The 24,919-nt window shown below is 51.6% G+C and overlaps 1 protein-coding gene across 2 annotated transcripts in view; it reads left to right on the top strand.

Annotated features, from left to right (window-relative positions):
- The window catches only part of STK10 (serine/threonine kinase 10), a 144,869-nt gene that overhangs the window by 81,482 nt on the left and 38,468 nt on the right, over nucleotides 1-24,919 (top strand). For both annotated transcript variants that reach the window (XR_010157046.1, XM_016954200.4), the window contains exons 6-12: nucleotides 160-354; nucleotides 1,261-1,342; nucleotides 10,368-10,502; nucleotides 12,981-13,529; nucleotides 16,565-16,695; nucleotides 23,468-23,591; nucleotides 24,047-24,226. Coding sequence is in view for 1 of the 2 variants with exons in the window: in XM_016954200.4 (XP_016809689.3) it covers nucleotides 160-354; nucleotides 1,261-1,342; nucleotides 10,368-10,502; nucleotides 12,981-13,529; nucleotides 16,565-16,695; nucleotides 23,468-23,591; nucleotides 24,047-24,226 (1,396 nt within the window). In the remaining variant the exon portion in view is untranslated. The remainder of the gene's footprint in view (nucleotides 1-159; nucleotides 355-1,260; nucleotides 1,343-10,367; nucleotides 10,503-12,980; nucleotides 13,530-16,564; nucleotides 16,696-23,467; nucleotides 23,592-24,046; nucleotides 24,227-24,919) is intronic.

The following is a 24,919-nucleotide window of genomic DNA, read 5'->3' as shown; positions in this document are numbered from 1 at the left end:
CGTCCTAAGGAAGACAGTGGGATGCAAAGTCACGCAGATCATGATTCGGGAGTGCTGCCAACCCCGACAGTGGCTCGTGGTGGCCCTTGACCCTGAATGTCCAAGAAGCACCTGTAAAGGCCAGATTCTTAGCCCTATGTTGTCCCTTGGTTGGTTCAGGATGGCCCCCGAGGTGGTCATGTGTGAGACCATGAAGGACACGCCCTACGACTACAAAGCCGACATCTGGTCCCTGGGCATCACGCTGATTGAGATGGCCCAGATCGAGCCGCCACACCACGAGCTCAACCCCATGCGGGTTCTGCTAAAGATCGCCAAGTCGGACCCTCCCACGCTGCTCACGCCCTCTAAGTGGTGAGGGGCAGGGGCAGGGCCACCTGCCGGGGTGCCTGCGCCGGGATTAGGGCTGGAATATGTGGTGGACGGGGCTGGGGAGGTGCAGTGGTAGCGTTCTCCTGGTGCTGCTAGCTCCAAAGGAGAGGTTGGGGCCTGGGGGTCTTCAGGCGTTTCTGAGCCCCCCGGGCCCTTCGTGCCTCTTTTTCCTTTTGTGTTCCCTTTTTTTGTTTTTTGTTTGTTTGTTTGTTTGTTTGTTTTTTGAGATAGGGTCTCACTCTTTTGCCCAGGCTGGAGTACAGTGGTGCAGTCATAGCTCACTGCAACCTCGACCTCCTAGGCTCAAGAGATCCTCACACCTCAGCCTCCCTTGTAGCCGAGAGTACAGGCACCCACCACCATGCCTGGCTAATTTTCTGTAGAGACAAGGTCTCCTATGTTGCCCAGGCTGGTCTTGAACTCCTAGCCTCAAGGGATCCATCTGCCTCGGCCTCCCAAAGTGCTGGAATTACAGGCGTGAGCTACCGTGCTGCCTCTGTGCACTTGACATGAGATCTTCACCAGAGCAAACCAAGTCACCCAAATAAGCTGGCTCCCACTGGGGAACAGGAGCCCCAGCTGAGCCGCAGGAGCCACATGGCACACCCTAGGCGGGACATCGGGGGCCTGGGTTCAAATCCCGGCACTGCTGAGTCTCCTCACTGCGTGGCCTGGGCACGTCCCTGCTCCTCTCCGATGTCTGGGTCCCCATCTGGACAGTGGTGTCCATGATGAAAAGGGCGTCGTGTAGGCCCTGTCACTGTTTTAGCTTGTGAAAGTTTCCTCTGTCCTTTGAGGGGCATGATTGGGACAGTGGAGTCTGTGACGTGGGGGGCTTCTCTCTGCTCTTGCCTCCTCCATGCTTACCTCTGACGCCTGTCCTCCCAGGTCTGTAGAGTTCCGTGACTTCCTGAAGATAGCCCTGGATAAGAACCCAGAAACCCGACCCAGTGCCGCGCAGCTGCTGGAGGTGAGTGGATTCCCCTCCCACTCTGCTCCCTGAAGGGTGGAGCCTAATGAACTCACCAGTGACCTGGACGCTGGGCATGTTCTCACCCCGCCCAGGGAACAGCATGGACAGCTGTTTGTCCATCAGCGGGTATTCCCCAGGCACCTCTTGAATGCCAGCTCTGTGTTGGGAGTGCCTTGGGGAACGAAGCCACCCAGACCTTGTCCTCATGGAGCGTATGTTCCAGTGGGGATACAGGTGGCAAATAAGCAAGTATGTGTGCATGGCAGGGGGTGGCCAGTGCCACGGAAGGAGATCCACAGTGCAGGGGTGGGGCACCTGGGATCGGCTGTTGTCTTGTAAGGGAGGATAAGGAAGGGTTCTCTGGGTGAGCAGATGTCCACAGGAAGGGAAGGAGCAAGGCCAGTGGCCCAGAGAGAGGGGAGGCAAAGACCTGGGACAGCAGCATGTTCCACACATGCTGGGAAGAGCCAGGGGGTGGGGGTGGGAGGTGGGGGAGCAGGAGCACAGGGGCCAGGGGAGGGGAGACGAGAGCGGAGAGGCACTGGGGCGTCTGTCCCAAGGCTCGATGGTTCCCTAGGAGAACACCTGGCCTCAGCATATTCTCTCCCCACAGGAGACTTAGGACAGCAAAAGCACAGAGAGAACTCAGCCCAAGGAGGAGGTGCGTGGGAAAAGGTCTTGGGAGCCAGGTGCAAGCTTCCAGGGCCCTCTCCTAGTACAGTCACCAGGACAGCTTAATTCTCTGTGCTGTCCACCAGGGAAGCCCCTTAGGGTTTTTAGTGGGTAGTAGTCACATAAGCACCCCCTGCCTGGCACAGACCAGAGTTCCAGACTCTAGAAGGAAAGCAGGTATTCCACCTAAGCCATATTGTTTGCAGAACAGTTTAGGCAGAGCGGGCCACTCTTATTAGTTAATGGTGGGAGCCCTCTCCTAGTTTGCAGAGACCAGCTGAGGATCCAACCTTGTTAGCGGCCCTTTCTGAAGCTTGCTGTGTTATTTTCTGCACACAGGGTCCTGCAGGGCCTTGCAAGCCAGAGCCAGGTCCTGGGCTTTATCTGTGCATTAGGGGAGACACAGCATCCGACATCCATTTATAAGGGTCCTCCTGCCTTCTGGCTGCTGTGTGCGGGATCAGGAGACTCTGAGCATCTCATTAGCTGGCTGTACTGCCTTAGAATGGGCAGGTGGATAATGGTTTCCTTGAAGCTTTTTGAACTATTGGAGGGAGCTGTGAGCCATTCTTTGCCTGGGCCCATGCCTCGAGTTAGGGCGTCATGGCTGGAGGCTGGGTGAGGTCGGTGTGTCCACAGCAGTGTTCTGAGGGCTGTGCACAGCACTTGCCTGGTCATTTGCAAATCTGCCGACCAGTGTCCCCATGTCACTGCCACTGATGGAAGAGGGGGAGGAATGGGCCTGGGTGATGCAACAGGGCTGCCCTTTCACTGCCGTGTCGGCTCCGGTCCTGCCCTCAGCATGACAGCCTTAGAGGTGCGGTGGCAGGAAGGGGAGGAAGGCGCCACACCAGGCACTTGAGTCTTTGTATTCACCCAGCTTTTCCCAGCTTCCTACTGTGTGCCATGCACTGGGCCTGTGGTCGGCATTCTGAGCCACTGTGCGTCCTTCTGGGGTAGCAGCTTAGTTATTATGAGTGTGAGCTGGGGCGGGAAAGTCCAGGGTTCGACAGCTCTGCCATTTACTGGCTGTGAGCCCCTGGGCAAATGGCTTAACCTCTCTGTGACTTGCTTGTCACTCTGAAATGGGAGTGAATAGCAGCAGTCCCCTTACTGGGTGGTTGTGAGGATTAAAGGGAGAGGTAGTCTGAAGCGCTTCGCTTAGCTCTTAAGCACAGTGCTCCAGGAATGCTTGATGCATAGGACTGAGGTATTTATTTTTTTAAAAATGGAAAGAACCAGAATGCAAAATGAGGTCTATCTACTGCCGGGGGTGGGGGGTCACAGTCGTTCCTTTTACATTTCTATAATGTATTTGAAAGCAAATTTCTGGAGTGCCCAAAGGCCTCATTTTCTGGGTATTGTGGGGAGTGGGCTGGGGCCCCCTGAAGTGGGTGGGGTCGAGTGGGGCTGCTGTCACTGTCCAAGCCGCTTGGGGCCAATTGTTTCCTGTAAGAGGCACCTCCTGCCCTGATACATCCGGCCTCCAGGACATTCCACGGAGAGACCAGCTGTCCCCCATCCCCATATGGCAGCTCCGGAGCTGCAGCCTCAGCCAGGAATTTCCGCTCCATACTTGGAAAAAATGTCCTGCCAGAGGATTCTTACCGTCCAGCAGAAAGGGTTGCAGAACAAAGGAGCGATCTCTGGAGATGAATAAAGCACCTTTCACGCCTGTGCTGCTGCTGGCTTCACCCACGCGCCTTTTCCTCTCCAGTGAGAGAGGGTGGGCATGGCATTACCCCCTCGGGAGGACACCGGGATCAGAGCAGGGAGGTGACTGGCCCCAGGCCGCTTGGCTTTGAGTGACAGAGGTGGGCCCAGATCTTGGCTTCCCAGCCCCCACCTCCAGTGCTGTCAGCCTTCAGGGTGTCTACCGGCTTCCAAGAAGTGCCTGGCTCTCACGTCTCCCTGTGTCCCGCCCTGGGCGGAGTGATTCACGCCCCCATTGGTTTGTGATTCATTCAATGACTCCTGCAGACATTCTTTGGGCCTGGACCAACTTGTGGTTAGTAACCAGGCTCTGAAATCAGACACGCCATGCCCCGCCCCCCCCACCCAGAATCTGCATGGTTCTCACTCTGTGCCTCAGTTTCCTCATCTGTAAGATGTAGAGAGTGCTGGCTGCACAGGATTGTGTGAGTGAATGAGATTTTGTATGTAACATTTTTAACATACAGCTGTCACACGTGAGGTGCTGAGTAGATACTGGCTGAATTTGCTCTTAAACCTGTCCACTCTATCACAGCTGCTCTTGTCAAGGTCGTCAGCGGTTTCTGTGCCATGGGTCAGCCTCGGTGTTGGTCTCACTGAACACATCAACAGCACCAGCCCAGTCGATCTCCTCCTCCTCCTGTCGGCACTCGACCTCCAGGCCTCCACACACCCTTGGTCATCAGCCTCTCCTTCTCTGTTGCCTTTGCTCGCCCCCCTTTGCCCCAGCTCATTAGTGTGAGAGTGCACAGGGCCCTCCCTCCATCTCCACGCACCCAGTGTGCAGCACTACCAGCTCGATGCCTCAGCCCGCGTCCAGCTGTTGACTCCCCGGAGGTCCAGTGGGCATCTCACACTGAACGCTGAGCACTTGGATCTTTTCGCCGACGTGCTCCACCACTGGCTTTCCCATCTCAGCCGATGGCAGCTCCACCCTTCCAGTGGCTCGGGCCCCAAACCATGCAGGCACCCTTGCTCCTCTTTCTTCCACACTCCCTAGCCCACCTATCAGGAAATCCCGTTGTCCCTGCATTCAGTACATGCCTAGACTTCAGCCTTTCCCACCCCTCCATTGCAGCCACTACCTGGGCCACCACCACCTCTCACTCGGGCTGCTGCCTCCTCGCTGGTCCCCTGCCCTCTCTGTTGGGTCTGGGCTGAGCACAGCAGCCAGAGTGAACCTTCTCAACAGGGGCCAGCTCATGTCCTCCCCCGGGCCAAAGCTCCCCAGTGGCTCCCGTTTCACTCTAGGGAAAACCCAGAGTCTCAGGGCCCCTCAGAGTGCTGTGTGATCCGCGCCCCCCCCCCCCCCACCGTTCTGACCCCCCTCGCCCCTCTCGCTCCCACACTCCAGCCTCACTCTTCTCCAGCCTGCCCAGCCGCCTTGCTGTGCTCTGAACACGGCATGTTCCTGCCTCAGGGCCTTGGCACTGGCTGTCCATGCTGCCTGGAATGGCCTTCCTCCGGATCCCTCTGTGACTGACTCTCCCTCTTCAAGTCATTGCTCTAATGTCAGCCTTGTGGTGAGGCCTCCCCCAACCACCCACATGAAATTGCAAACCCGCTACACTCCCCACATTCCCAGTCCCCTTTCCCTGCCCTGCTTCTTCCTTCTTCCATGGCACATGGCACTCAGGATATAACTTGCCTGCTGATTAGGTTTGTTGTCAAGCTCCCTGCCTGGCATGTCAGTGCCCTGAGGACAGCGTCTTTGTTTTGTTCACTGATAGGTCCCAGGAACAGTGCCTGGTATATAGAGAGCCCTCAGCAAATATTTGCTAAATAAATTGACTTTTTTGTTTTGGAGACGGAGTCTCGCTCTGTTGCCAGGCTGAAGTGCAGTGGAGCTATCTTGGCTCACCACAGCCTCCGCCCCCTGGGTTCAAGTGATTCTCCTGTCTCGGCCTCCCAAGTAGTTGGGATTACAGGCATGCACCACCACGCCTGGGTAATTTTTGTGTTTTTAGTAGAGATGGGGTTTCACCATGTTGGCCAGGCTGGTCTTGAACTCCTGACCTGGGGAGATCTGCTTGCCACAGCCTCCCAAAGTGCTGGGATTACAGGCGTGAGCCACCACGCCCGGCCAAAATTGACTTATTTTTACCTAACAAACTGTTACATAACCCTTTGTTCATGCCAGGTACGATTATAAATACTTAGCAAATGTCACCTAATTTAATCCTCATACCAACGCTCTGAAGTAGATGCTGTTCAGCTCTCTGTTGAGCAGATGGTAAAATGGAGGCACACAGCAGTGAAGTAGCCGGCACAAGGTCACACAGCCTGTAGGCCACAGAGCTGGGTTCTGATCCTGGTCCTTGGGTTCAAGAGTCTGTGCTCTTGACCTCTCTGGTAAGCTGCCTCTCCGAATGAATGAAAGAGAGAGGGAGGGAAGGAGACCAGAAGGGAGAGAGGATTGAAAGAGAGATGCCAGCGCCTGAAAACTGCAAGCATTATTAGGTGTTTTTATTCTTATTTTTATTTTTTTTGAAATGGAGTCTTGTCGTTTGCCCAGGCTGGAGTACAGTGGCCTGATCTCGGTTCACTGCAATCTCCGCCTCCTGGGTTCAAGCGATTCTCCTGCTTCAGCCTCCCGAGTAGCTGGGATTACAGATGCCCGCCACCACACCCGGCTAATTCTTGTATTTTCAGTAGAGATGGGATTTCGCCATGTTGGCCAGGGTGGTCTCGAACTCCTGACCTCAAGTGATGCACCTGCCTCAGGCTCCCAAAGTGCTGGGATTACAAGTGTGAGCCACCATGCCCGGCCTTTTTGGCGTTTTTTAAAGCCCATCTTGGAGTATAGGACCCCTCTGGCTGATGGTTTCTAAGCACATAGAGGAAAAGTAGGCTTGAGTTCTTGGAAAGGACATCTGTTTAGATGGCAGGGGAGGCCCTGGCTAGAGAGCAGGTGCCGGTTGTCTTTTTCAGCAAAGATGGCACTGAACAGCCAGCCCGTGCCTCTTACTGGGGGGGAGGACTGGGCGGTCAAGTTCCTCTGTGATCTAGCCTTCCACTGGGAACACGTGTGCCCAGACCAGCCTACCTGGTGCGGGCTAGGATTCTCCCTTGCAGCATAGCCAGGGCATTATCTCTCTAATGGGCCTCTAAACACATCTCTGGCGGCAGAGGAGCTGATGCCGTAGCGGAGGTGGTCTGTGTTTTGCGTCCCAGAGCAGTCTGTAAAACAGTGTTTGGGCCTAATCAGCCATAGGACGGGTGGCCCTGTGTGCCAGCCTTGCTTGCTCTGGTGCCTGGCAGAGCTGCCCTCCTCACCCACCCATCACAGACTTTCTTCCCCATGGCCCTCCTTCCTCCTCCTAAGGACGCTGGGGTGGTCAGGGAGGCAGTGGAGCAGATGGTTCTGCCTCAAGAAAGGAGAGTTCCTGGCCGTGCTGAAAAGCCACTGATTTGATCAATACATGGGGTGCCCCGATGAAAACCTGGTGTTTCCAGAAGCCCCTGCCTGTGTTTATTTATTTCTGCCGCGTCTGCTTCAGCCACTGCAGTGAAGCGTCCTGGGGCGTTTCGCTCAAGTTCACTTGTGTTAGATTGCGCAGTGTGGAGCTTAGGAACCTTTGAGATCTTGGTTCTCACCTTTGGGATCTTGGTTCTCACCTTTGGTTCCAAAAAGCTGTGCTCTGGGGGCATGTGGGAGGGAATAGGAGTGGCTAGGAATGCAAAACAGGCTTTTCTTTTTTTGTTATTGTTTTTGAGACAGAGTCTCCCTTTGTCACCCAGGCTGAAGTGCATTGGCATGATCTTGGTTCACTGTAACCTCTGCCTCCCGGGTTCAAGTGATTCTCCTGCCTCAGCCTCCCGAGTAGCTGGGATTACAGGCATGCACCACCATGCCCAGCTAATTTTTGTTATTTTTAGTAGAGACAGGGTTTCACCATGTTGGCCAGGCTGATCTTGAACTCCTGACCTCAGGTGCTCCACCGCCTTGGCCTCCCAAAGTGCTGGGATTACAGATGTGAGCCACTGTGCCAGGCCATAACGGGCTTTTCTGATTGTGCTGCTGCTCCTGCTGCTGACGGGGGTGATGGTGGTGATGGTAATGGTCATGGTGATGGTGATGATGGTAATGGTCATGGTGATGGTGATGATAGTGGTGATAGGGGTAATGGTGATGGTGATGGTAATGATGGTGATAGTGATGGTGGTGATGGTAATGGTCGTGGTGATGATGATGATAATGATGGTGATGGTAATGATGGTGGTGATGGTGGTGAAGGTGATGGTGGTGGTGGTGATGATGATGATGGTAATGATGGTGGTGATGGTGGTGGTGATGGTGGTGAAGGTGATGATGGTGGTGGTAGTGATGATGATGATGATGGCTGCCATATCTGAGCATTTACCATAATGCTTATAACAGCTGCTCCTAGTATATAGGTGAGCAAACTGAGACTCAAGGTTAAGTGACTTGCCCAAGTTGGTGGAAGCTGGATTTTACCAGGTGCCTTGGTTCTAGAGTCTACAGCCAGCACTCTTAACTGCACGCTACTTTGCCTCCTATGATTAGTAAACCCTTAACGCCCCACTCAAGACCTCTTAAAAGTACAGAGCAGCCAGAATGACATCTCTAAAGGGTAGTAGTGAATATCACTGCTGCACTGCAGCCTGTTGGTGGCTTGTGAGGACAGTCTCTGTGGCTCACCTGCACACACAGCCCATCCTTCCTCTGCATCCTGTGTGTCCCACCATCCCGCCCGTCTCATGGCTCCTGCCGCCCAACAAGCTCAGTCCAGTCTCAGGGCCTTCTTTGTACCAGCTGCTCCCTCTGCCTGGAATTCTCTGCGCCCAGATCTTTCCCTTGGGTCTCAGCTTGAATTTGACCTTGAATGAGGCCCCTCTGCCTGCAGACTTTAGTCTCTACCACCCTCAGCTATACAAGATCTGGAATTCTCTTGTTTATCATTTGAGCCACCGCGCCCGGCCAAATGAACTGTTTTAAATGAACAAACAGATAAGAATGATTTGTGATGAACATATACGTTCTGAATGTGTTTTCCAGGTGCTAGAAATTTGTTTTTTAGTCATTTAAATACTTCCCCAGCAATCTTGTTGACACTCCCTCCCCGGATAAATTGTCTGAGAGTAAAAACAGTGAATTTCATCAGAGCCTTCCTGTAAATTGTAAATGAGCAAATTCTAGCTTCATGATGCCCCCCACCCCACCCCATCATTCCTTTCCCAGTGGCCCTCGGTGAGCGTGGTGGGTTGAGGAATCCCACATCCCTGGCTATACCCAGGTGCCCTCACCCAGGATACCTCACACTGACTTAATATCGCTGAGACCTTTTGCTTTGGCGTTTTGCAAGGTCCATAAAAGAACATTCACTTTTAAATAAGACTCTGACATTTGTATAAAAACCTAGAATAGAACATACACCACTCTGCCTCAAGATCTTGTATTTCCTTTCTTAAAACCAAACACATATGTCCACCCAAAGACATATACGAGAATGTCTCTTGCAGCTTTATTCATAGTTGCCAAAAATGGGAAACAGCCCAGATGTCCAGCAGCAGCAGGATGAATAAACAAACTGTGCCGTAGTCATACAGTGAGACCCTGCACAGAAATAAAACAGGAACAGTTTACCGAAATAGGCGACAATGTAGGTGAATCTCACAGTCATGATGCTGAGTAAAGGAAGCCAACGCGAAAGACTGCACACACGATGCTCTGTTTCTAGGAAGCTGAGGAGCAGGCTCCCGAGGCTGGCGGCGTGGGAGTGGGGTTGCCTGCCAAGGGAGACGGGAGCCTTCCCCGGTGATGGAAATGTTCTGTATCTTGAGCTGGGTGGCAGTTACGCTGGGTGCATATATATGTAAAAAGTCATTGAGGCTGGGCACAGTGGCTCACGCCTGTAATCCCAGCACTTTGGGAGGCTGAGGCGGGTGAATCACTTAAGGTCAGGAGTTTGAGACCAGCCTGGCCAACATGGTGAAACCCCGTCTCTACTAAAAATATAAAAAATTAGTCTGGCGTGGTGGTGCATGCCTGTAATCCCAGCTACTTGGGAGGCTGAGGCAGGAGAATCCCTTGAACCTGGTAGGTGGAGGTTGCAGTGAGCCAAGATTGCGCAACTGCCTTCCAGCCTGGGCAACAAGAGTGAAACTCTGTCTCAAAAAAGTCATTGAGCTTTACAACCTGTGAACTTTGCTATAGGAATGTTATTCCTCAACAAAATGTATGTAGCATATTTTATAAAACTATATATTAAAACCTTTTAAAAAGGAAAATAGACACCCTCCCTTGCAAACACGGCTTGAGCTAAGCATCCTACTTTGGGCTAAGCATTTTCAAGTGCATGATCTCATTTAATCCGCATGACCTCCCTGTGGGTTCATTGTTAACGTGTCCACTTGAGAGATGAGGAGCCTGTGGCTCAGAGAGGTTAAGTGACATGCTCAAGGTCACACAGCCACTGAGAGACACAGCTGGGATCTGCCCTCTTTCCAACACACTTGGGACTTTCCAGGCTGTCTCTGGGTCCCCAAGTTCATGTGCACATTTTGCTCAGGAATGAGGCTGGCCTTTTCTGCCCCGGGGGTGAGCTCCCCCAGCCTCTTCCACCCCACCATGACCCCAGAGTGGTTCTAATCTGGGTGCATCTTGCCCCCTCAGCATCCCTTCGTCAGCGGCATCACCAGTAACAAGGCTCTGCGGGAGCTGGTGGCTGAGGCCAAGGCCGAGGTGATGGAAGAGATCGAAGACGGCCGGGAAGAGGGGGAAGAGGAGGACGCCGCGGATGCCGCCTCCGTAAGGCCAGGGAGAGTGGGGCTTAGCGGGGGCTGGGAGGACCGGATCTCAGCTGGCCCTGCTGGTGTGGGAGGGGCAGGGAAGGCCGGGACTCTGGCTCAGGCAATTTCTTCCCAGCTCAGAGGTTGCAGACGCCCACGCTGCAGGTAACGTAAGATGGCATGTGGGCCGGGGTGAGGCAGCAGGGGGTGTTGGCCGGATCCCGATCCTGTGAGTTTTCAGCAGATACCAGAGATCTAGATTTTCACATGAAATCTTCCAATTTTTAAAAGTTGGTAACTGATTCATGGCTTCCCATCCTTTGTTCCTGTCACGGCTCACATACCAAATGAGACTGTTTTTAGCTCATTTTGGGATAAATACGGGAGGCTGCATATGGCCACAGGCAACACCCTGGCCCCCCTCTAGCTGCCCTCAGTGCCAAGGGGACCCATGTCTGGGCACATTTGGAACTCTTTTGCAGCTTCAGTGCTTGCTGGATTTAGATTGAAATTAAAACTAATTTAAATTTGTAAAAACCCTCTGAGCCAAGGAAAACATGTCTGTGGGCTGGATTCTGGCCCAAGCTGTTGCTCTGTAATCCCTGGCCTTGCTGGGGGAGGCCTCTTCCCAGGGATAGGGTGGCCATCCCGGTGGCTCCCTGTGCCTAGAGAAGCAGGGGCTGGACTTACCCATCAGGGGATGGAGCTGGCCCACATCCTTGTGCTGTGGACGGCACTGCAGCTTCCTCAAATTTAATTCAGTCCTGGGTGGAGCCTGAGGCTGGTGCAGACCCTCACCAGGGTGAAGAAGGAAAGCCCTGAAGGGCAGGGCAAGCGGAATCATCACAACCACCCCAGCCATGCATGGAGCCCCTGGTGGCTGCCGGGCCCTCTACAGCTCTGACACAGGGTAACCAAGCTCCAGCTTACAGACAGGAAAACTGAGATCGATACAGTGAAGTGGCTGGCTGAGCCGATAGATGGCAGGGCCAGGGGTGGATGTGGAGTAGGAGAACCTCAGTGGGGCCTGGCTCCAGGAGGAGGTAGAAAGCGCTCACACCCGGCCTCATTGTCTGCATGCAGGAGGCTGATCTTTGTCCTGCGGGTATTGGGAGCCCCGAAGGGTTTCAGGCAGGGACTGGGTATTGGGGTGGAGGTGACAGAATCAGATCTGCGTTTTTGAGCCATCACTCTGGGTGTTGACTAGAAGGTAGATTGGAGTTGCTTCAATCTACCTTCTAACCAGCTGCCATAGCTGAGGTTAAAAACCAGTGGCTGGCAAGACCCAAAGGAATACTTATAGTATAAATCCATTCATACCACGTTTATAAGCAGGCACAGCTCACCTGTAGCACTTAGAGACCATAGGACAGTGACTATGTCAAGAGGTGGGAGAGCATTGCCACTGAGAAGGACGGGGCGGCAGGGGATGGCCCTCTGGGGCAAAGCAATGTCCCCTCCTGACCTGGAAAGTGGCTACATGGATACTCACTCTATTCACCAAGTTGGATGTTTATGTTTTATGCACAGGAAGAATGTTCTGTTTCACCTTAGCATAGCAACATTTCCAGTACTTTCCACCCAACAAAGACTCTAAAAAACAAAAATGAAGCTGAAAACTTAGTGGCCACAAGGGCTGAATCCAGTCCTCAGACAGGCTTGGCTTGGCCTTTATATGATTTTTTAAAAAATATGAGTTAGTTGCCACCTAAAAATTAAGAGATGTCCATTAAAAACCTAGATTTCAAACTTGTCTTAAAAAATTGGAAGGTTTGGCTGGGTGCGGTGGCACATACCTCTAATCCCAGCACTTTGGGAGGCCAAGGCGGGCAGATCACTTGAGTCCAGGAGTTTGAGACCAGCCTGGGTGACATACTGAAACCCTGTCCCTACTAAAAAATGCAAAAATTAGCTGGGTGTGGTGGCATGCACCTATAGTCCCAGCTACTCGGGAGGCTGAGGTGGGAGGATCACTCCCAGGTGGGAACCCAGGAGGTGGAGGTTGCATTGAGCCAAGATGGCACCACTACACTCCAGCCTGGGTGACAGAGCAAGACCGTGTCTCAAAAAAATAGATAAATAAATAAAATAAAAAATTAAAATTAAAAAACTGGGAAGGTTTGGCCACAGGGGAGCCATTTTCCCACATTGTCACAATTGGCTGGAATGGAGCAGCTACTGACCCCTCCCTGTGGGCCATGAGCTGGCCAGCTGGCCACAGCTGCCTCCTAGCAGGAATAACAGCTATTACATTCAGCTAAGATTAGAGACAGTAAGGAGATTGCCATGCCTCAAAAGAAGTAGTAATTTTATTACGGTTAGGCAATGGGGAGTGCTGAAGACTGGCTAGGGAGATATCTGCTCTCCTTTCTTGGCCCTGGCCCACTTCATCTTGAGGGTGTCTGACTTTCTCCACTGCATCTCTGACTCTTGCCTTGAACATACAGCAGCATGGCCTTGAATATATATATATATATATATGTATTTTTTTTTCTAGACCCTGGAGAACCATACTCAGAACTCCTCTGAGGTGAGTCCGCCAAGCCTCAATGCTGACAAGCCTCTCGAGGAGTCACCTTCCACCCCGCTGGCACCCAGCCAGTCTCAGGACAGTGTGAATGAGCCCTGCAGCCAGCCCTCTGGGGACGGATCCCTCCAAACCACCAGTCCCCCAGTCGTGGCCCCTGGAAATGAGAACGGCCTGGCAGTGCCTGTGCCCCTGCGGAAGTCCCGACCCGTGTCAATGGATGCCAGAATTCAGGTAGCCCAGGAGAAGCAAGTTGCTGAGCAGGGTGGGGACCTCAGCCCAGCAGCCAACAGATCTCAAAAGGCCAGCCAGAGCCGGCCCAACAGCAGCGCCCTGGAGACCTTGGGTGGGGAGAAGCTGGCCAATGGCAGCCTGGAGCCACCTGCCCAGGCAGCTCCAGGGCCTTCCAAGAGGGACTCGGACTGCAGCAGCCTCTGCACCTCTGAGAGCATGGACTATGGTACCAATCTCTCCGCTGACCTGTCGCTGAACAAAGAGATGGGCTCTCTGTCCATCAAGGTAACACCGCCTCTGCCACCACGGGCTTGCAGCAAGACCATTGCAGAATGTTCTGTGGCTCCATTTTGGTTTCAAAAGCATTTAGGGGCTTCCTTGCATTTTAAGGGGTTCATTAGGGGGTTTTGGGTTTGACTCATAGTTTAATCTCCAAAATATCTGGGTTCAGTGTGGGATTTAGGAATGTAAAGCAGTTGGTTTGGGTTTAAATTTCAAAGCTTGGTAAAAGGCCCTGGTAAAATTTGGGAGAGAGAACTCTTAGGCCTTAGCTGCAAATGAAGTTCTGTCATCCGGAGGTCAGCCACGAGACCCAGCTGATAACTGGTAAATCCAACTAAAGGAAACAGCTCAAAGCCGTCTTCCCTGCCTCCGGGGCCTTTCTGGAGGTGGGCAGTGTTGTGAATGATGATAGCCACCGCACTAGAGGCCTGGGCTTGAGGTGAACCCTGTACAAAGTGCTTTAAAAAGAACAGACAGGCTCCTTCATCCTCTCACTTTACAAATAAGCAGATGAAGGCTCAGAGAAGTGAGGAGCCAGCCCAGGGCCAGGTAGGAGTGGGAAGATGGACAGACCCCAGGCTCCAAACTCTAAACCTTCCCAGTGGGAGCCATGGCCTCCTTCTTAGGCAGCTGGAAGGGGCTGACTCCTTTCCTGGCCTCCCTGATAAATCCCAGGGTGTTACTAAACTCACCATGGGTCACCTGACCCTCTACCCAAAGCTCATTTTAGAGGAAATACTGTATGATTTTGTTTTTCCTTCCCAAATGTACTTGGTGAAAAACACGCAGTAGAGACTCGAACATATTTGCTAAGCAAAGGGGAGTGACAGGAGCCGCAACGGCCAATCAGCTTTAGGCAGGGAAGGGAAGCACAGTTCCAACAGGCCACCGGGACAAGCATGCACAGCAGCTGTTACCTGTGAGCAGCGTCTTCCTTAGGACCGGCATCCTGCCACTTCTCTTCCTGAAGACACTAAGTGAAAAAAAGGTGTTTTTATTTGTTTTTTTAATGAGACAGACCCACCTAAAGCAGGGGCTCCCCTGCTCTTCTCAAGGCTGTGGAGAATGTTTCTGGTTGACTGCATTGCGTCAGGGACCTCAGGCCGTTCTGATGAGAGTCCTCCGCTGCACCAGCACCCCCTGGCGTGACTAGGAGCCTGTTCCTTCAGGGATGGAGGCCCCCTGGCCAGGAGCAGTTCTCAGCAGAGGGCTGTGGCTGTGGGTGCCCTTTCTTCCCCTCCACTCTCACTCCTGCCGGCCTCTACTTCTCACTGCTGGCCTGACCCATCCTGACTGGGTCCTGGCACATGTGAGCTGGTCACCATAGAGAGATGAGAGTCGGGCATGCTGGTCCATGCTGATGCTGTCCAGAGCCCCTGGGCGAGGTGCCATGGGCAGGAGACAGGGGCCCAGACCTCAGGGAGCAAAAACAGTCTGCCCGTCTCGACTCAGCAGGAGTGGAGCTCAGCATAGATTTCAAGGGGTCAAGAGACCTGCCACGCTGGCTCCTCACTCCTCTTTCAGGGGCTGGGAGGCCCCGTGTTAGGAAGGCAGGGCTGGGCTACACCAAAAAGAGTCTTCAGGCCGGGCGCCGTGGCTCACACCTGTAATCCCAGCACTTTGGGAGGCCGAGGCGGTTGGATCACGAGGTCAGGAGTTCGAGACCAGCCTTACCAACATGGTGAAACCCTGTCTCTACTTTAAAAAATTAAAAAATTAGCCGGGCGTGGTGGCGCATACCTGTAATCCCAGCCACTCAGGAGGCTAAGGCAGGAGAATCACTTGAACCCAGGAGGCGGAGGTTGTGGTGAGCTGAGACTGCGCCACTGCACTCCAGCCTGGGCAACAGAGCGAGACTCCATCTCAAAAAAAAAAAAAAAAGAGCCTTTGAAACCAACCAAGAGGCCAGAGGCAGTGGGCAGAGCGGGAGGGTTATGGGGACACCTTCAGAATCAGAGCTGAGAACTTCCAGAGGGTACCACGTATTATGACACACAAACACCTCCAGGATCCCAGGTGGCACCTGCACAATCACTTGTGGCGTGTGTGATTACTCACAGGAAAAGATGACGATTATGTGTAATCTCACGGTGACTCCCAGCAGGTGGGGAGTTCAGTCCAGGTCAGCTTTGGCTACCAAACCAGTTATGAAAACAGCCTTTGGTTTTTGGGCTCCTTTGGATTTTGGCACCATGCGCGAGGATTGTGTGTGGTCTGCAGTAATAACTGTCAGAAAGAAATGCTAAGCATGGAACATGTGCTGGGAGCGGGCACTGCTCTGTGTGCCTGCCATGTGTTCTCTCATTGAATCTTCACAACCACCCTGGGAGGCAAGTAGTGTGACTATCCTCCCTGAACAGGTGAGGAAGCTGAGGCTCAGACAGGACAAGGGGCTGGCCCAGAGACACAGAGCAAGTAAGTGGTGCAGTGAGGGTTAGAACTCAGCTCTTTTTTTTTTTTTTTTTTGAGACGGAGTCTAGCTGTATGGCCCAGGCTGGAGTGCAGTGGCGTGATCTCAGCTCACTGCAAACTCTGCCTCCTGGGTTCAAGTGATTCTCCTGCCTCAGCCTCCCAAGTAGCTGGGATTACAGGCGCCTGCCACCATGCCTGGCTACTTTTTGTATTTTTAGTAGAGACAGGGTTTCACTGTGTTGGCCAGACTGGTCTCGAACTCCTGACCTTGTGATCCGCCTGCTTCGGCCTCCCAAAGTGCTGGGATTACAAGCGTAAGCCACCGTGCCCGGCAAGAACGCGGCTCTTTCTGACACCATGTCCTGGATGCATGAGAGGTGCTGGCAGCAAGGTAGGGGAGGCCTCAGCACAGTTTCTGAAGGCTGAGATCAGGGAAAGGCAAGGGGATAAGCTCAGAACCCCCGGCTCCTAGGTTAAGTTGAGGCAAGAGGGAAGATGGATGGCCACATCTCTCTGGGGGTGGTTCTGAAGCTGTGGGCCCAGCAGAGCTGTGGCCTCACCTGCTGCGACAGCCATGGGTCCTTAGCTGAAATGCTGAGACTTGTCTAATGGTTTTCCCTGGCCAGGACCCGAAACTGTACAAAAAAACCCTCAAGCGGACACGCAAATTTGTGGTGGATGGTGTGGAGGTGAGCATCACCACCTCCAAGATCATCAGCGAAGATGAGAAGAAGGATGAGGAGATGAGATTTCTCAGGCAAGCCTGGGAAGGGCCACCAATGGTGGTAACAGGGTGGGGCTATGGTAAGAGGAGTGGGCATTGGTCCTTTGGTGAGAGGGCTGTCTGTCTACAGCATGAAGTGGGGGAATCAAGGAGACAAAAGGAAACTCATTTTGCCTGCGATCCTGCACTCCCCCATCTACCCAACCGTTCACCTATCTATCCACTCATCCATTCATTTATTCACCCATCTATCCACCTACTCACCTATCTACCTATTCATCTATCCACCCATCCGTCTACCCATCCTTCCACCCACTCACCCCTCCACCCATCCACCTATCTACCCACTCAACTTTCCATCCATCCATCCAACTGTCCACCCATTCATCTGCCTATCTACTTAATCATCCATCCTTCCATTCATTTATCCACCCATCAATCCACCTACTCACCTGTCTGCCTATCCATCTATCCACCCAGTCATTCACCCATCCATTCATCCATCCATTCATCCACTCTTCCACTCATTCATCTACCCACTCACTCACCTTCCATCTATCCACCTAACAATCCACCCATCCTTCTACTCACTCACCATTCCATCCTTCCCTTCATCTGCCCAATTATCCATCTGTTTATCTATCCATCCACCCAATCACCCATCCGTCCATTTTATCCTTCCATCCATTTATCTACCCATCTATTTATTTACCTACTCCCTATCTACTTCCATCTGTCCACCCAATCATCCATCCAGTCATCCATCCACCCACCCACTCATCTACCCATTCAGCCCTCCACCTATCTACCTAACCATCCGTCCGTCCATCCATCCTTCCATCCATCCATCCATCCATCCATCCATCCATCCATCCATGTATCCACCAACCCACCAGGTTGGAGACAAGGTGTTGACCCAAATAGATAAGGCCATTGCCCTTGTAGAACTTACACCTAATGGGCCAACATACAGTACACAAAATAATCCCTGATTGTGGTACATGCCATGAAAGAAGTAACAGGTGACATGATAGTGAGTGCTTGGAGTGGGGGAGGCTGCTCCAAGGGAAGCCCCTGAGCCAGGCCTAAAGGATGAGGGGAGGAGAGCTGAGGGAGCCCAGGGAAAATTGCAGTTGCTGAGGCCCTGAGGAATAACTAGTCAGCTTGTTTAAGGGACTGGTGGAGGGAGAGAGGGAGATCTTGACTAGGATGGGCAGGCTCTGGGCTCAGGCTGGGGCAGTGGCCGGGAAGAGGGAAAAACATGCTCAGATTTGACCTACATTTTGGAGGCAAAACCAGTGAGCTGGTAAAGGACTGGAACAGGGAGGAAGGTGTGAGGCAAAGCTGTTTGCTAGGATCAGCTTTATACTTTTCAGTTGTTCATCCCCCACTTACAGCCCTCCTTCGGGAGACCCTATTTCCACATTTTGTAAACAAATGAGGAAACACTATTTCTGGGCAAGTAAGTCACTTGCCCTGGGTCTTCCAGTTAGGCAGGGGTAAAGCTGAGATTCTAACTGGGTCTGTGTGTGTGAGAATTCCTTCAGGCTTCACTGGACCATGTAGCTGGCAGGGGTTGGGGGAGCTTAACACTTAGGGAGGCCATGGAGCCACGGAGTCCCCTGGGGGCCAGGCCTTTGCAGGGTGAATTCATGGTTAGTGTAGAGAAAATTTCTAGAACATTAATCACATATTTTTATATATGTGAATTAAAATTTTTTTAATTTTATGTATTTATTTATTTTTTGAGATGGAGTCTCGCTCTGTCACTCAGGCTGGAGTGCAGTGGTGCGATCTCAGTTCAGTGCAACCTCTGCCTCCCGGGTTCAAGCGATTCTCCTGCCTCAGCCTCCTGAGTAGCTGGGACTACAGGTGCCCGCCACCACGCCCGGCTAATTTTTGTATTTTTAGTACAGACGGGGTTTCACCGTATTGGCCAGGCTGGTCTCAAACTCCTGACCTTGTGATCCGCCCACCTCGGCCTCCCAAAGTGCTGGAATTACAGATGTGAGCCACCGCGCCCGGCCTAATATTCATATTTTTTTAAAAGTATAACCATGCAGCTGGGCACAGCAGCACACACCTGTAATTTCAGCACTTTGGGAGGCTGAAGTGAGAGGATCACTTGAGCCCAGGAGTTCGAGGCCATCTGGGCAACCTAGTGTCTCTACAAAAAAATTTTAAAATTAGCTGGGCACATACCTGTAGTCCCAGCTACTCGGGAGGCTGAAGTGGGAGGATCACTTGAGCCTAGGAGGTCAAGGCTGCAGTGAGCTGCGTTCATGCCACCACACTCCAGCCTGGGCAACAGAGCAAGACTCTATCTCTCAAAAATAAATTTAAAAAATAAATTGTAAAAAATGAAAGCATAGGCCAGGTGCAGTGGCTCACACCTGTAATCCCAGCACTTTGGGAGGCCTAGGCGAGTGGATCACCTGAGGTCAGGAGTTCGAGAAAAGCCTGGCCAACATGGCAAAACCTGGTCTCTACTAAAACTACAAAAATTAGCCAGCTGTGGTGGCGGGCGTCTGTAATCCCAGCTACTCAGGAGGCTGAGACAGGAGAATCACTTGAACCCAGGAGGCGGAGGTTGCAGTGAGCCGAGATTGTGTCACTACACTCCAGCCTGGGCGACAGGGTGAGATTCTGTCTCAAAAGTAAATAAATAAATAAATAAATAAATAAGCCAAAACCAAATAAAAGTAGTTTTAGATGTTCTGGATCTCTTCTCCCTCTAGGAGACAGAGGGAGGAAAAACAGACTTTTCACTAGTGTATCTGCATACACCACACACACACACACACTGGTGTCATCTGTGTGGGTCGGGAGGCTAGGGCACAGGTTGCTTTGGCAGATGAAACCACCTTCTGTTCTTATGGTCACCTGAGAGGCACCCTGGACTCTGAGCTTCAACCTCAAGAGCTGGGTTTCCATCACCTCCCCTCTGGGCAATTGAAGTTCTCAGGGATCAATTCTAGATTGGCCACACCCCATGGAGAAGCAGTGCTCTCTGGCCCTGGCTGTGGTTCCCCACCCTCCTCCTGAGCAGAGCAGCTGTGTGCTACTCAGGGTCAAAAGGTGAGACCTCGAGGAGGTGAAGAGGTGCTCGGCAGGAACCGGGATTTTCTCGCTTGCCTGCCGTGGTCTGGAGGTCTGAGCGCCTGTAAACTAGGCCAGGCCACCAGACCACAGGGGTGTGGAAGGCCCTGATCATCCCCTGCTGGCCCAGGCCCCTGGTCATACCTCACCCCTGGCGTTTTTGGAGAATTGGGTCACACCTAGGCATTTGAACCATGTGGCTGAGCATGTATCACGTTCTCAGACTGACGAGGCTTCCGGGCAGAGTCCCTCCTGTCCTTCCCTAAAACGGCTTCTGCCGTTCCCTCGCTCTTGAGCCTCAGCCTTCTCTTTGCTTGCCTTTCCTTCTGAGAGCACAGGTGGGCCAGGGAGTGCTAGAGCTGGCTGCCTGCCTTCTTTCTGTACTCCTTTTAGGCTTTTTGTCAGTTCTTCTCTAAACCTTAGTTTCTCTTGAGTCAGGATTTCCATTTCCTCGTTAACACTCTCAAAAACTGCCTCCTCTCTTCTCACTTTCCAGAAAAGCAGAGGCTCAGACAGTCTTCCCTCTGTGGCTGTAGAAAGCGCCTCTGGCTTTTCCCAGAGGCAGGGCAGCCATTGCCTCTTCTTCCTTGGTAGAATTCGAGCAGTTGCCATTTACAGAGTGCTGGTCATGTGCCACGTGGGCACTTTACCTGTGTCATCTCATTTATCCTTCAAAGGACCCAACAGGTAAAGATTGTTAGCCTCATTTTGCAGAGGAGGGAGTGAGTCCCACAAGGATAAGTGACTCCCCGAGCGGGCACCCAGCTGGAAAACTGACTGAGCCTAGATTCACACAGGGGCGCTGCGACCCCAGAGAATGCTCTTGGCCTCGCTGCACTGCCCAACCCCTCCTTGTGCTGCTCTTGGGGGGCAGTTCTGTGAGCAGTTATGGCCCCTCCGAGTCATGAGGAAGGCCACCGGGGTCAGAGCGTGGCCTCATGGGAATCAGCATGGTGCCGCACTGGACTAGGACACAGGCCTCACGGACCCCAACCCCGAGAGGCCGCCAGGAGCCGCCAGTTCAGTCAGGAGGCCTAGGTTCTTTCTGTAGTTTGATTTTTTTCTTTTTTTCTGATTATATAAATGATATGTAGCAATTTTTTTCTCTCTTTTTTTTTTTGAAGCGGAGTCTCACTCTGTCACCCAGGCTGGAGTGCAGTGGTGCGATCTCGGCTCACTACAACCTCTGCCTCCCAGGTTCACACCATTCTCCTGCCTCAGCCTCCCAAGTAGCTGGGATTACAGGCGTGCACCACCATACCTGGCTAATTTTTGTATTTTTAGTAGAGATGGGGTTTCACCATGTTGGCCAGGCTGGTTTTGAACTCCTGACCTCAAGTGATCCGCCAGCCTCAGCCCCCCAAAGTGCTGGGATTACAGGTGTGAGCCACCGCGCCCGGCCTACATAGCAATTTTTAATGGATTTGCTCATTAAGAAACATGGTTAACACTTGGGGCTTATCCCTCTGATATTTTTTCTGTGAGTACACACATACACTGACAACATAAATATATGTATATAATTAGGGCATGTGGCTTAGGTCAATTTTTTTTTTCTTTTTTTAACACAGGATCTTGCTCTTGCCCAGGCTGGAGTGCAAGCGGCGTAGTCACGGCTCACTGCAGCCTGGACCTCCTGGGCTCAAGCAGTCTTCCGGCCTCAGCCTTTTAAGTAGCTGGGACCACACACATGCACCACCATGCCCGGCTAATTTTTGTTTTTTGGCAGAGATGAGGTCTCGCTATGTGGCCCAGGCTGGGCTTGAACTCCTGAGCTCAAGTGATCCTCCCAACTCGGCCTCCCAAAGTACTGGGATTATAGGCGTGGGCCACCACGCATGGCCTAGGTCACATTTTTATTATATATTTTTTAGCAGGTAATAAAGGTTAAACATCCCAAATCAAAAAATCCAAAATCCAAAATGCTCCAAAATCTGCAACTTTTTGAGCACTGACATCAAATTCTCACTGGAACATTTCGGACTTCAGATTTTCAGATTAGGGATGCTCGTTCAGTAAGTATAATGTTCTACAATCTAAAAAAATCTGACACCCAAAACACTTCTGGTCCCAAGCTTTTTCAGTAAAGGATACTCGACCTGTATAAGGTCCATGGTTCGAAATTAAAAAAAAGAAAGAAAGAAGATAAACAGTGAAAAATTTCCCTCTTCATTTTCCTACCAGAAATCCAGTTCCCTTTCCTGTGTTAGTGTTTTATGGTTTAATCCTTCCAGAGATACTAGAAAAGTAAACAATACATATATGTGTGTACAGAGACCTTGTTGTCCTTTTTTCTCCCAGATAAGGTGGCATAACAGACCTATTCTTTAATATCTTGCTTTTTTTTTTTACCTAGAGATTACTCCATATCTGTTCATAAATATTATTATTATTTTGAGACAGAGTTTTGCCCTTGTTGCCCAGGTGGGAGTGCAGTGGCGCTATCTGGGCTCACTGCAACCGCCGCCTCCCGGGTTCAAGCGATTCTCTTGCCTCAGCCTCTTAAGTAGCTGGGATTACAGGCATGCACCACCACACCCAGCTACTTTTGTATTTTTAGTAGAGACGGGGTTCTCCATGTTGGTCAGGCTGGTCTTGAACCCCCGACCTCAGGTGATCCACCCTCCTCGGCCTCCCAAAGTGCTGGGATTACAGGTATGAGCCACCGTGCCCAGCCGAATTATTATTTTTAACATATGTTTCCTTATGTAATTAAACATTTTCTAAAACTTGATTTTTTTAAGGTTGTATAGAATTCCATCATATCAATATACTTTATTTACATAGACCTATATTGATGGACATTTGCTTCTAATTTTTTACTAAATAACATTGATTTTAAATGACTGATTATTCTTTTTTTTTTTCTTTTTTTTTGTGTTGTTGAGACGGAGTTTCACTCTTGTAGTCCAGGCTGGAGTGCAGTGGCGTCATCTCGGCCCACTGGAACCTCCACCTCCCAGGTTCAAGCGATTCTCTTGCCTCAGCCTCCTGAGTAGCTGGGAGTACAGGCGTGTGCCACCATGTCCAGCTAATTTTTGTATTTTTAGTAGAGATGGGGTTTTGCCATGTTGGCCAGGCTGGTCTCAAACTCCTGACCTCAGGTGATTCTTCTGCTTTGGCCTCCCAAAGTGCTGGGATTACAGGTGTGAGCCACCGCACCAAGCTGAATATTCTTATTCAGTGGTTTTGTGCATCTATAAATATTTCTGTAAAATCAGTATCCAGAAGTGGAAACTACTATGTCAAAAAACATAAACTTATTACCAAATTGTCCTCCAGAAATGTACCAGTTTCTACCATCAAATTTTCTACATCATGAAAATGTAGTTTCTACATCAAATTTTCTGCATTATGTTTTCTACATCAAGAAATTGTTTCTTTTTCATTTGTATTTCATATCTATATAGGTGGTTCTAAAATTTCTTTTTATCTTTTGCTTCATGTCTGTTCATGTTCTTTGCCACTTTTTTTGGTTAGGATAATCTTCCTTTTTATTGATTTGTAAGCACTCTTTATTTATTAAGATTATTAAGGTTTTGTCTGTCAATAAGTATCAAATGAAGCCTGAGTTCTAGTCATGCCTGTGCCCAAGACTTGTGTGATTTTGCTCCATGATCCAACCTTCAGTGTTCCAAGTTGCAAATATTGTGATCTCTGAAGCCAGTTTCTTACTGTGAAATATCTGTATCCTTTAACCTTTCAGGCGCCAGGAACTCCGAGAGCTTCGGCTGCTCCAGAAAGAAGAGCATCGGAACCAGACCCAGCTGAGTAACAAGCATGAGCTGCAGCTGGAGCAAATGCATAAACGTTTTGAACAGGAAATCAACGTGAGTGTGAGAAAAGATGGGACCCTGGAGGGCTTCTTGCCTCCAGGTGTTCTCTCAGTGGAAGCTACATAGTGGGAATGATTGGGTAGTGGAGAGTAATTCACAACAATTGCCCAATTCCTGGGGGCTTCCCGATCTTGTTAGGCAGTGACTTGTTAACACAGAATCCCGTGAAGGTCACAGCGATCCTGAGTCCCACAGGAGGATCTCCAGAGGGGAAATAACCTGTATTGAGCACCATGCAACAACACATGGTCTGGTCTCCCTTTTGCAGATGAGGAAATGGAGACTCAGGCTAAGTAACTTGCCCCAGGTCACACGGCAACGGGGTGGTAGAGCTGGGATTCAAGCTTGGGTCTGATCACAAGCTCTGAGTTCTCCCCATTCCACTTCCCATGTCCCTCCCAGGTATAAAGTGACTTCGCTGAGTTTCTCAGAATTTCTGCTCCTTTCAGGCCAAGAAGAAGTTCTTTGACACGGAATTAGAGAACCTGGAGCGTCAGCAAAAGCAGCAAGTGGAGAAGATGGAGCAAGACCATGCTGTGCGCCGCCGGGAGGAGGCCAGGCGGATCCGCCTGGAGCAGGATCGGGACTATACCAGGTTCCAAGAGCAGCTCAAACTGATGAAGAAAGAGGTGAGTATGTGCTCAGTGGGGGTAGGGGCATCTCGGAGTATTAGGGGCCTTCTTGGTTGCAAGTGATCGTGGCCTCAACTCAACCTCACATTGGCAGCAGAGGGGTACAGCTGAAGAGCTCGGGAGCAGGTGAGCCTGGATCTGTGTGCCCAAGCTGCGCCATGAGGAGCTACTTCTCCATCTTCTGAACTCTGCTTTCCTCTGTGTTGCTATGGCTCAGGGCAGGCCCTCACCCTGTGGCCTCAGGCAGCTTCCTTTACATCCTCCCAGCTTAGCAACCCCTGCTGAGAAAGAGCAGGGAAGAAGGAAGGGCTGGTGGTCCGGGGGAATTTGAGATGCTGTTCCCAGAAGGGCAAGTGGGTGCTGGGTGGGTAGGCACATACAACATGTCCTCTATGCTCCACCCTCTCTGCCTCCTCCTCCTCCCCATGTTGGAAGGGGAAGGGGAGGATGGAAGGAGGTATGTGGTCCTGAGGCACATCTCTCGAGCTGCTCTGGAGAGAGGCATCTGAGTGTCAAAGAACAGCCCATGCCTCCCTCTGTGGAGGGAGGAGACAAGCAGGCTGGAAGCCCCCAGGGCAGGAACGCCAGTCCAGGCTGTTCCCAGTCTCCCAACTGGTAGCAGTGGATGAGCAGCCTCTGAGGGTGGTCCTCAGAGGACCTCAGAGCCCAGATTCCAGACTTTACCATGGG

This window comes from Pan troglodytes, chromosome 4 (assembly GCF_028858775.2).
Source record: "Pan troglodytes isolate AG18354 chromosome 4, NHGRI_mPanTro3-v2.0_pri, whole genome shotgun sequence".
In the NCBI taxonomy this organism is placed as follows: Eukaryota; Metazoa; Chordata; class Mammalia; order Primates; family Hominidae; genus Pan; species Pan troglodytes.
Note: the sequence above shows the minus strand (reverse complement) of the source record. Positions and strands in the feature narration are given on the sequence as shown.